At 44.0% G+C, this 12,913-nt stretch overlaps 1 protein-coding gene across 1 annotated transcript in view; it reads right to left on the minus strand.

Annotated features, from left to right (window-relative positions):
• Window positions 1–12,913, minus strand: part of GLRA3 (glycine receptor alpha 3) — a 142,823-nt gene that overhangs the window by 24,358 nt on the left and 105,552 nt on the right. Inside the window, exon 6 of the mRNA XM_073340081.1 lies at window positions 5,743–5,880. Coding sequence (XP_073196182.1) covers window positions 5,743–5,880 — 138 coding nt within the window. The remainder of the gene's footprint in view (window positions 1–5,742; window positions 5,881–12,913) is intronic.

Genomic DNA, 12,913 nt, shown 5'->3' on the forward strand with positions numbered 1-12,913 from the left:
TGGGTGGTTTGGTCATAATGGGGTTTCCTGATTGTGGTGGGGCGATAGATGTCATGCATATCCTCATCTTGACACCAGGCCACCTTGCCAAAGAGTACATAAACTGAAAGGGATACTTTTCAATGGTGTTGCAGGCCCTGGTGGATCACAGGGAACATTTCACCAACATCAACGTAGGATGGGCAAGAAAGGTTCATGACGTGTGAGTCTTTAAGGACTTGGGTCTGTTCAAAAAGCTGCAATCTGTGACTTTCTTTCCAGACCACAAAATGAACATTGACAACTTTGAGATGGTATAGTTACCCTGGTGGACCCAGCCTACCCCTTGCTCTGATGGCTCATGAATCCCTACACCAGCCATCTGAACAGCGGTAAGGAACGGTTTAACTATAGGCTCAGCAAGTGCAGAATGGTGGTTGAATGTGCCTTTGGTATTTTCAAAAGGCGCTGGAGGAGTTTACTAACAAAGTTGGACCTTAGTGAAGAGAACATCTCCATGGTTATAGCCGTCTGCAGTGTGCTCCATAATATATGTGGGGAAAAAGGGGGGGGGAAATTTTCCTCAGGGGTGGGCAGGTGAGACAGATCTCATGGCAGCCATTTTTGAGCAGCCGGACGCCAGGGCAATAAGAAGAGCACAGCAAGGGATTCTGTGTATCCACGAGGCTTTGAAAAGCCGTTTCAATAATGAGTCACAGTAAGGCAAGCTGCTTGTCTGCACTGTGCTTTCCTAAACCTTCACCTGGCTTGTATCACTGTCCCTGTAAAGCCAACCCCCAGCCCAAGCCCACTGCTTCTACTCAGTAAAGAACAATTATTTCTTAGATCCATTTACTTTAACAAACAAAGTAAAAAGGGAGAACAGGAAAAAAAAGGTAACCTTGGGGAAAAGGGGTTATAAAGTTGGAACGAGAGAAACATTTTCATCTGTGTAATGTAACACCTCATTCCAGACCATCAGAGGGCTGGGAATGGGTGCCTTCTGTTCCTGGTACCATCCCCCGGAGTTAAGTGAAAGGGATAATGGACTTTTCGCCCACACCTCATGGAACGCTTTGGGGAGTGTGATTCTGTGCCAAGCAATGCTGGCTGGCTGTCCACCAGAGTCTGCAGAGGGACTCGACCCTACTTCTGTTCAACCAAACGCCTCAACATGTCTGCTTAGTCCCTCATAATCTGAAGTATCTCATCCTGTGCCACATGCTCTTGCTCATTGGAAGCTTTCCTGCTCTCCATGTCCACGTCTAACTTCTTGGACAGCGAAATCCTCCATGCTCTCAGCTCTGTGTCAGCTGTCCCGGAGGCGTTCATTATCTTGGTGAACATGTCCTCCCACGTTCTCTTTCTCCTCCTTCTAATCAGTGAAAGTCTGCTTTCAGGTGTTGATGACATGCCGAAGGACACATTTCCAGCTGTCAGTCATGGGGAAAAAATAAAGGAGCCATTTTACATGAATAAAATGTTTCCATAGCAAGGCCGTTTTCATAAAAAACCCCAACCCTTATTACACTAGGTGCAAGCCATTACAGAATCAGAACCCGTAACCGTTCACTGTGCCGTTTTGCTGCTCCAGCCCTGGTGAGTAGCCCCCCCCGGCTCATGAGTGACCTCACTTTTAATGAAGTTTATGGAAGGCTCATGTCAGGAGCAAAGGTATCTAGTCGAACAATCGCCCTTCCCCATAGCACCACAGGAAGCTGTTTACGAATGGCGGGAGGGGGATCATTTTCACTCCCAAATTGTGGAATCTCTCATGAGGGGCCACAGTCCCCTATCAGCCACTTTAAACTACTTGGCGACCCATGCCAAGCACAGTAAAGGCACATTAGCGCCCGTGTGGTTTGGCAATCCAGAATGTGCAGAGGTGGGGTAGGTCTACATGCCCTTTGTTTTTTTTTTCCCTTGTAAGAGTACTTTTAACAAGAACTTTCCCTGTTTCCCCTAGGCAACCCTATGTGATATCAGTCTCCTGAGGATAATAGAGGCAGAAAGGAAGTAGATGCTGCAAGCGTCTGGTTATAGACCCGGTCCTTATGCTGCTATGCTGTGTACTGGAATAATGCCAGCAGAATTAATTCAGGAGTTGTATGGGAAAGTGTCCTACCCTGGTGGAAGAAATAAGACTGCCCTGAGCAGAAACCTGCATCAAAGGATTGCATAGTATCTCCATGAAAGTTTCCTAGAAATATCCTGGGCTATCCCAGTTCACATAAACAGTCTTTTCTGGAATGGCCTCTTGTAAGCAGAGAGCCACAGTACCTCACTTTTTCTTCACAATAAACGTGCAATCCACCGAATGTGTGTCCCTGCTCAAGTTTAACTGGACTTTGATTGTAACTGTATACTCACCAGAGGTGCTTTCCCTGGCATCATGGTCAGCCACTGTAATGTCCTGCGACCCACAGGGCTCCAAGGTTAAAAATATTTCATGGCTCTCGGGGAGAATGGATCCATTCTCCTTCTCCTCCTCCTCTTTCTCATTTACTATATCGTCGTCCTTGTTGTCCCTAGACTCTCACAGCTGTGAGGTGTCCACGTTGCTTGTGGGAGTGCTGGTAGGGTCACCCAAGAGAATCACATGCAGCTCATTGTAGACCCGGCATGTGTGGAGTTCAGCACCAGAACGACTGTTCACCTCCCTTGCCTTCTGCTACACTTGGCAAAGTTCTTTTATTTTCACATGGCACTGCTGGGAGTCCCTCGCGTAGCCCTTCTCCCCCATTCCACTAGTGATTGTTGCATAGATGTCAGCGTTTCTTCTGCTGGATCGGGGCTCTGCCTGCACAGACTTTTCTCCCCACACAGCGATGAGATCCACCACCTCCTGTGCAGACTAGGCTGGAGCACATTTGGGGCATGTAGTCTCCATGATCAGCTGTGCTCAAGCTGGCATGTTCCCAATGTTGATAGTACAGAAAATGGGAAATCAAAAATTCTTGGGCCTTTAGCAGGGGAGGGGCTGTTTCCTGTATACCTGTCTGCAGTGCAGCAGACTTGAGAATGATCTCCAGAGTGGTCACAGATGAGCATTGTGGAGGCCAATTAAGTCGAATTACACAACACTGCATGTGCACTATCTCGCAGTCGAACCATGAAAATCAAATTATCACTACGCCTCTCACAGAAGTGGATTATAGAAGTTGACATTAGAGGCACCTTAGGTCGGCAAAAAGGACCCGTTAGCGTAGACACATACATTAATAGGTCGACTTAAGGCAGCTTCCTTCAACCTAACTTTTTAGTGTAGACCAGGCCTCAGAAAAGAGCTTCATACCTTGTGTTGAAACTACATCTATATTGAAATGATAGCTGGGCACTTTTAGCAAATGCTATCTGCAGTTGTGAAGCATCTTTTTTGAAAAAAGAAAAGGAGTACTTGTGGCACCTTAGAGACTAACCAGTTTATTTGAGCATGAGCTTTTGTGAGCTACAGCTCACTTCATCGGATGCATACCGTGGAAACTGCAGCAGATATTATATACACACAGAGATCATGAAACAATACCTCCTCCCACCCCACTGTCCTGCTGGTAATAGCTTATCTAAAGTGATCATCAAGTTGGGCCATTTCCAGCACAAATCCAGGTTTTCTCACCCTCCATCCCCCTACACACAAACTCACTCTCCTGCTGGGAGGAGGTATTGTTTCATGATCTCTGTGTGTATATAATATCTGCTGCAGTTTCCACGGTATGCATCCGATGAAGTGAGCTGTAGCTCACAAAAGCTCATGCTCAAATAAATTGGTTAGTCTCTAAGGTGCCACAAGTACTCCTTTTCTTTTTGCGAATACAGACTAACACGGCTGTTACTCTGAAACCTATCTTTTTTTGAATAACCCTTTTAATCTATTCTGATGTATGCTTGGGTGAGAGGTTTCAGTTTTCAAAAATGATGATCAATTATTTCTCCTCATACTATCTTTTTGATGGAGTATCAGTGCACAGGTTCACATTACGAGTGCCCTAGTTAAACAAGGAGTCCTTAAGCACAAACTGCACATAAGCGATCACATATTAGCATAACATAATGAATGGAAATGAAAAACTTGGGTTATTGCATTCTCTTGCCAGTGACTATTATTGCCCACACAACAGTGGATAATCATGATGCCAACTTTAAAAAAGACAAAAGATGGAAGGTCTAAAACAGCCTCCCCCATCCTCCTCAAAAAAACCTTCCAGTCTTATGGAATTAACCCCATGATGAAGACTGGAAAACAAACTAAAGCCTCCAGGCTAGACTGCGAGCTGGACCTCCTGAGAGGCGTATCCTGAAGGCACAGGCTGGGGGCAGTAGACACAAAGGTGACTTTAAGTTATCTTTGTGCTGCCCGGGTTCTGCCTGTGCTGGGGAATAGTGTGCCTCCTGATATAATGCAGTCTCCCCACAGTTGCCTAGGGGCTGCTCCTCCATCTAGAATGGATAGGTACTGACTTCCTCTCTACCCGGGAGGTGGGGATGTGCTCCACCTCCCACCGCCCAGGCCTGCCCCCACTCCACCCCTTCCTCCAAGGAACCATTAAATAACAGTCAACATATTTAGGTGCCCGAAATATTATCCCTAATTTTGTGCCATACTTCTCAGAAGTCCATCATTTGAAGGGACATGATTCATGTCCCAAAATTAACTACCGCCCACACAAATTGGATGTTCTGTCACATTAATTGTTCAAAATTATTTCCATCACAAATAAAGAAGAGGGAAGCAAAGGTGTTAGGGCTCCCCCCGACACACACACATACACACACACTAAAGGAATTGAATCCCACAATAGTTTGTTTCCTGCATGAATAATTTTTTCGTGGACCTCAAAGACTCGAAGTCTTTGTCAGCCATTGAATCCCACATTTGGGCCTCGGCAGGTTATGTTTTCTTCCAGTTTCCCCATTAATAATAACAAGGTCAATAATACTTTATTTACTAAAAGCATAGTGGTATTGTCTATAGGAGTACAGTCGAGGGACGCAAGCTGGAACTTGTGAAGGTGAGGAATAAAGTCTGCTGACAGCATATTTCCTACTTGTTAAAATAAAAAATAAATGGTAATGCATGGCAATTTCCTGCAATGTACTGGACAAACCTTACTGAATAAAGAGTAATGATTGGGAGCACCAGAGGGTGGTTGGTTTATGGTTTTTTTTTAAACAAAATTAAAAAAATCGTGAGGGTGGAATCCTGGGGGGTTTAGCTTTTGCTCTGTGTATTTGTGGATTGAGAATTGGACAGTCACATTTTTATACAATGATAAATAAGAATGATGATTATACTTTTATTATTGAAAAAAGCAATGCCTAGTATTTCCTATATACAGATTTAACCACTGGGACACATCTTTCAAATAATTCTGGAGGTGATGCAGTATAAGGCCCCAATGCTGCCAAGGACTCTATGCAGGAAGACTCCTGTGCCCATGTGAAGCCCCACTGAAGTTAATGCAGCTCCACACAGGTTCAAGGTTCTGCCCTTTTGCAGAACAATGAAGCCTGGCTGACCCGTCTCTGCATAACTGATGTATTTCAGATGTCTGTCTTTCCTAAATAAACTTTTATAAGAACATTTAGAAATCTTTTCAACCATGAGGCAACCGTTTTGTTTCATTATGTTAATACTTTAAGGGCATGGTATTCTGTGTGTGTTGTAGTGTTATAAGCTTCAGATGAGTTAAATTATGCATTTAAAACAACAGAAAATAGCAGCAGCTGTCTTTCCAGTTGTAATGGACTACGAAACTCTCCTACCTGTATTGTAATGTTTGGTGCAATAACATAAATCTTTCTCTTCTTTCAACAGAAACTGTGGTAGTGTGAGCCCTTCTGCTACCTGTACAGCTCCCTTTTCTTGCCATTCAAAAATTAGATCGTTCATTGTATATCCAACTAGAAAAACAAACAGAACAACAACCCATAAATCTACTGCAAAGTTTTTAAAATACGTGTGATGCACCAAATACCAATATCCTACACAAATTATATGAGACGAGAAAAATAGTAGGTTCCATTATATCAGTCAGCCAAAGGGGATCAGCACTCATCTCAATCAAGCCGATCTAGGCTGACAGTTATTTATGTGGATCCTCCTGAAAACATATGGCCAAATAGTTGGAGAGGGAGATTTTCAAAAGTGCCTAAGGAAGTTGGATGCCTAACTCCCTTGGGTGCTTTTGAAAACCTCACCCTCTCTTTACTATGGAGAGAACAGGCCCATTGATTTAAATCTTGTGAAGTTGTAGTGTAATTTTGAAATAGTGCCTTATATGCTCTTTTATTTTTCCTGGATCTAAATTGCTTGGAAACAATTTAGGCCACAATCAGGTGGAGGTATACAGGTGGAATCCAGCAGGTCTCTTTGCAGGACTAAGGCTATAGTTGGTTTGAAAAGACATTTTTGTTTTGAAGCAGGTGCAAGACCAGAAGAAAAACTATTGAGATTAGCTACCAAATCACTATCAGACTGTGATAATGTTCCTACATGCCTGCCTCCCTATCCCCACAGCTGTATGTTAAAAAAACAAACAAAAAAAGCCCCGTGTGTATCATAATTGTAGCTTTAGGAAGGTTCCTGTATAATTCAGTCCAAGTAGCTGTTCACACAGAATCAGTGGTATAACAATCCGTGTCATGGCCAGACAGTGGAAATATTAACCCAGGGCCAGATTCTGGCTGATTGGTCAGCAGGTGGCTAAGTTGAGGGAGAGCACAAAGAGCTACACACACAAACCATGCCTAGTAGCAGTCTGGAATCTCATGGGAGTAAACAGCCCCTACTCTCTCTGTGCACTGCAGGTGTTAACTTTCTGAAGGTAAGTGGGGAGGTGCAAAATATGCGTGGGGGCATGTTCCTGTCATTTCTCCCTCCCCTCACCCCCTTGTTCCAGAACTGGCTGGAGGTGAATCTAGGAGCATGTGGTACCCCCTGTGAGGGCAGTGGAGTTACTGCTCCAGCATGCCCCAGGAGCTGCTAGAAGGAATACTAGTAGAATTCCTGCTGGGATTTCCAACCAGAGAACTGAACCCTCCAAATCCCCCCTCCCAATGCTGAATTGTTCTCTAAATTTCCTTCTAAGGAGCTGATGGAGTTCTCATGATTTTGAACTCTGCATGCTAACTCCCTCCTTCTCACCCAAAATCAAGTGTTTGAGAGTAGCCTTTCCCAAAACCTAACAGCCTTGAACAATAGGAAAATGGAAATTTGAACACAGATCCAAATTTCACAAGTGGATCCTTTCATTATGATGGACTGAACCACCAGGGACTTTAGGTGTTCAAACTCCATTCTGGCATCTGAATTATGTGGCTTCAACCCATTTCTACTTTTAAAAGTTTCTTAGCCTTTTTAGTATGTTGACTTAATCAGATGCAAGAAAGACAACAGGCTATTCACATCAACCACAGAGAATTGGAAAGGTCTTTTAATCTTACAATATATGTTCAAAATTTTCTTCTAGGTAACCCTTCTCTCCCAAACATTGAAATCTTCTGAGTCTCAGTCAAGGAAATTTTTTTAATTACTTCCTGATGTGTGAGAAAATCCACGGGCTTTGTCCCCTTCACCATTCAGTGACCTAATTACTGCTTGTCTAAGTGTGTATTTCTAAACATTGCTCAGTTATAATGTATGTCTGAGTTAGCAGCTGAAAGGAATGTCTGAGACAAACCACTTATTGTGTACTCTAACCATACAGTGTTCATACATTACACTAGTTAAATCCTTTTAACACAGTTTGCCATAATTCTCAACACTTCCGTGCCTCTACCTGTTCCTCGTGTTTCCCTTGGGCAGCATTGTATACAAATGCTCCACAAACACTCCGTGTCACAATTATTTGATTAATTTTTATCTTTGAGGGGTTCAAGGAGTGTGTTAAAGGAGAGACCACAACATTTTATTTGAAGTCGACACATTACCTACCCATAGTTAAGATTAGACCTCGTGTCATAGAGTTCATTTTATTTCTACATTACATTTGTGATTAAACTCTTATTTTTCCACACATGACATTCTGTAACATAACCAGCTTTAAAATCCACCACTGATGGCTCAAAACTATGAAACCTCAAAACTATAGCTCCTATAAAACTTTGCATGAATTCAGACAAAAAGCATCTCTGTGTATAAACAGATTATCATTTGAATTATGTACATTACAGCTAGGAGAAATATCCCCAGAGTAAGTCATTGAACTGACAAGAAACAACTGCTGTGTCAAAATGTATTTCACTAAATCAAATTCATTCATTTATAATGCATGTTTTAAATTAATATCTACCTTGGCCACCTATTTTTATATTATACAGTATGTTTAAAATATTAACAATTTATGCTAAGTGTTGATATATTTTTTACTATAGTTTTTCTGTTTAAATATACAAATAATATAGCTTTGGCTTTTTCCAATTTTACAAATATAGTTTTATAGCTCTAAATTATATTTATAAGATAAATTATATATCAAAGTGCAAAAGGCCAAATGCAGAGGCGAGTCTAAATTCATGTAAAGGAATCTAAAATGATGGAATATACACAGTCTTCCCACCTCTTATCTAGACTAGATCCCTTACTAATGTGTAACTTATACCCTTTTTATTCATTGCCTCTAAATTTGGTCCTCTGAGTTAAGGTTAAAATGGTGTAACTCTTATGTCATGGGGTGATAGGAAGGTACAAGTTATACCATCTCTGACTCTTAGATTAATTTATACTTGGTTTTGAATTTTGGCCAGTGAGCAGGGTACACTTTAGCAGATGCCCTTGTGTTGTTGACAGCATATTTCCTACTTGTTAAAATAAAAAATAAATTGTGACAGATATAGCAATTTCCTGCAATATACTGGAAAACCTTACCGAATTAAGTTTAAGTGTCTTACAAGTTCACTATATTAAAATGCAAATGTATCCCCCTGGTTATTCAAGATCTCAGCCTTTTGAAATTTTGCCATCAGGAGGGGATTTTTGTCTGCTGCTCACTTGTTATGTGAGGACAAGATCAGAGGCCCTAACTGTATAAAGGAGTGACTCAGAGAATCATGGGTGTGACTATTCTGAGCTAACAGCTTTTAACTTGTGACCACAGAAAAACCCCTTGGTTGGGTTTGAAGAACTGACTCCTACCAGAGTCCTTGTTGCAATTGGAATGATCTCTGGTATGCTTATTAACATGCACGTAAGTTTTTATTGTTTTTAATATGTTTTCTCTGTAACACTTTCACCTTAGGAGTGAATGTGCTTGCTTAGGAAAAGCTGGTAACTTATAACTGTGAGCAATTATGTTGCTTATAGCCTCTGAGGAGAAAAGCAAAGCAGGTTGCTCAGGCAGTCTGACTTGCTGGGGAATTTACAGTGCAGCCTGAACTCTGCAGTCTGAACATACGCTGGTCAGAAGGGAGAGAGACCTGTATCTCCATTCAAGAGAGGTGATGATTGGGTAGCCAGAAGAGGTGATGACTGCGGAGCCAGAAGCCTTAGAAAGGGTACCCTTGGTAAACCATAGAGGGGGAATACAGGTGCAGGTGTCCTGAACTGTGACATAAATAAATTGAACTTTTCAGTTTTGTTTTGTTTTCTTTTATTTACTTCAGAAATTCCATTTGCTAAGTAGTTATTTCTAGTTCAGTATAGCTCTGAACCTGAAAGAAAGGGGAGGCAGGAATAGTGACAGGAGGATCTGGTGTTATTTGTGGAGATGAAGCAGACAATATGCAGTCCATTTGTAAGAGTAAGTCAATTGTGCAAGAAAAAATCCAAACTCCAGAAAGAGGATTGTCCAGCAGCATTTTGAACATTAGGGAGCTAAAAATACCTAAATGCCTTTTGTCTCAGAATTCCTTCCAGAAGGAATAGTAACGTAAGGGGTAGCTGAGTTTCCATGATACCACTACAACAAAAATATTCTTGAGCCTTGTTGCATTTTGTGAAGAGTTGCTGAAATGACAAAGGAAATAGAGCACAATGATGGTGACTAGGCTGTGTGTACTGGACGTGGAGGATAATATTCTTTTTAATTTGGGATATACCTATATCATAGACCTAGTAGTTGCCATTAAAATGTCAGAAATTGTAGTGTAATAGCACTCAGTTTAAGAACTCCTATGCCATAGTATTGGGTGTGGTGTATGAAATAAAACCCGATGTGTAGATAGAAACAACTGTAGTTACTGTGTGAGATCTATTTTACAAACATAGTCCCTAATTCTGTAAACATTTATGTATCTGAGTAACTTGAAGGACCTGAGTAGATATCACTGGGTTGAGTTCAATGAGACTAGTCACATAATTAATGTGACTCATGTGCATGTATTTTCAGGATTGGAGCCAATGTTTGTAATAATAATAATAATAATTAATAATTATAATTTTAAAAAAATAGAAATTCCAGTAGATGTGGCAACAGAGCAGGACTCCCTATAATGCACTTTGTATGCTCATTTCAATAAAGACATATTTTAAAAGTACACAGAACTACTTGCTATGCAGGAGTAATGTACCGTCTATGAATAGGAGTTATTTAAGCTAAGGGCCCATATTGGCACAAAAGAAATGGGTTTAAACTGGCCATCAACAACTTTGGGCTTGAAATTAGATGAAGGTTTCTAACCATCAAAAGAGTGAAGTTCTGGAATAGCCTTCCAAGGGGAGCAGTCTGGGCAAAAAAACCTAACTTGTTTCAAGACTGAGCTTGATAAGTTTGTGGAGGGGAGGGGAGGGGAGGTTGCCTACGGTGGCATATGGCCAGTGATGAGCTGCCAAAATCTTAACAACATCTCCTCACCCCACAAGGGGATCGTTGCCCACCCCCATCCCCCGGGACTCCTGCCCCATCCAACTCCTCTGCGTTCCTTGGTGCCCGCCCCAGGACCCCTGCCCCATCCATCCCCCTTCCCTGTCCCCTGACTTCCCCCAGAACCGGGCAGGAGGGTCTTGTGGGCCACCGTACTGGGTGCCCACCCCACCCCTAAGAGCCAGAGACACCTGCCGGGGGGCGAGGTGGGGAGTCCCAGTGGTGCTTACCTGGGGCAGCTCCCAGGAAGCATCCGGCAGGTCCCTCTAGCTCCTAGGGGCGGGGGAGTGTAGCTGGGGGGAACAGGGGGAAAGGCCGCTCCCCCACTGATCACATCAAAAGAGGGGCCTTAGGCACCGACTTCCTGGGTGCTCCAGGGCTGGAGCACCCATGGGGAAAATTTGGTGGATGCAGAGCACTCACAGGCAGCTCCCCACGCCCGGCCCCCGCTCTGCCTCCTCCCCTGAATCCACTGCCCTGCTCTGCTTCTCCGCACTGGCCCCTGCCGGCTTCCCGCGAATCAGCTGTTCGGCAGGAAGCCGGGGAGAGCCGAGAAACAGGCCGTGGCTTCCCACTCAGGCCCAGGGTGGGGGAGGTGAGCTGGGGTGGGGAGCGGTTCCCCTGCGCGCGTGCCCCCCCCCGGGTTACTGCTGCGGTGCGGGTGGCCCTCCTCGCCCCCTCCCGTCCCCCACCCCCCGCCTGAGCTCACCTCCGCTCTGCCTCCCTAGGCCTGAGCGGGAAGCCGTCGCTTGCTTCTCAGCCCACCTTGGCTTCCCGCGTGAACAGCTGATTCGTGGGAAGCCGGGGGGGGGGGGGGGGGCGGAGAAGCAGAGCGGGGCGGCGCATTCAGGGGAGGAGGCAGAGCAGAGGTGAGGTGAGCTGGGGCTGGGGGTGGGCCGGGGAGCTGCCAGTGGGTGCTCTGCAAGCATCAAATTTTCGCCTTGGGTGCTCCAGGGCTGGAGCACCTGTGGAGTCGGCACCTAAGGCGCCACTTTTGGCCGGTTAAATTTAGAAGCCCTTTTAGAATCGGTTGTCCCTTGTGGAACCAGCTCCAGCTCACCACTGCATATGGCCCATCTGCTACTACTATTAGCAATTTTTTTTTTTTAGAATCTAAAGTGGCGTCTTTTGTTTTTCTTCAAAACAAAGAGGAACCCCAGTGCTAATGAGGGGGCAAAAGATCTGTCATGAGTGAGCAATTGAGGAAATAGTGACAAACTAGGAGGACTTGAAGTGTATATTTTCAGGTCTGGATCTTCTGAGAGGTCACCTAGGAAGAAGTCCTAAGCAGCAGTCACAGCTGACCAGGCTTGAGCTTCTGGGTAATATGCGTGGGGAAAGTGGACATGTCTATAGGTAGTTCCCAGAGGCATGGCACAATAGGGGAAGAGATCATTCCCAGTCTCACAAGTATCTTTCCTGACGCCAACCATTAGAGGATTCCAAGCAGCCCTGCAAAGATTAATGAAGGCCCCATTTGAAATGGCAGGGCCTTTCTGCTTTTGGGGGAAGGACTTACCTTGTTCTTTACTGATACAGGACTGGAAAGAAATGAGAGAGTGGGAACCATTAAGAGTCAGGATGACACAGATGGGGACATGAGTACTGGTAATGTGGGCAGGCAGTCAGAGACGGGGAGGGGAAAAAAGAAACTGGGGAAGGAATATCCCCAGACATAATTGTTTTTTTAGGAATCCCAGTCTCCTGGGAGGAACTGGCAGGCTACATGGATGGCAGACTGTATAGTTGGGAAGCCGATTTTGATGTGCTCTCAGAAAAGGGAGAGTTTTTCTTGAAATCAGACAGGGAATGAGGGGATCCAAGGAGAGTGAAGGTGGCTGCCACTACCTGAATCACACAGCGTTATCTGTTTCAACAGATAATTGTTTTTCTGTATTAGGTGCTGTTGCGGACAAGGAAGAGCAGAGAGAGATGTAACAAGTGCATTTATTTGGGGAAAAGAATGCAAGGGTTATAGAGTTTGATTAACCTGAGAAGGAACTGTCAGGGAATCTGGGGACTCAGGAGGACCTCTCGTTGAGAATAATGAGCCAGTTAACAAGAAGGTGACCTTTTTGATTCATAGGGCCTGATACTTATGATGGTGCAGGGTTACTGATTTATACTTAAGCATT

The sequence above is a fragment of the Lepidochelys kempii genome, chromosome 4 (assembly GCF_965140265.1).
Source record: "Lepidochelys kempii isolate rLepKem1 chromosome 4, rLepKem1.hap2, whole genome shotgun sequence".
Classification (NCBI taxonomy): domain Eukaryota; kingdom Metazoa; phylum Chordata; order Testudines; family Cheloniidae; genus Lepidochelys; species Lepidochelys kempii.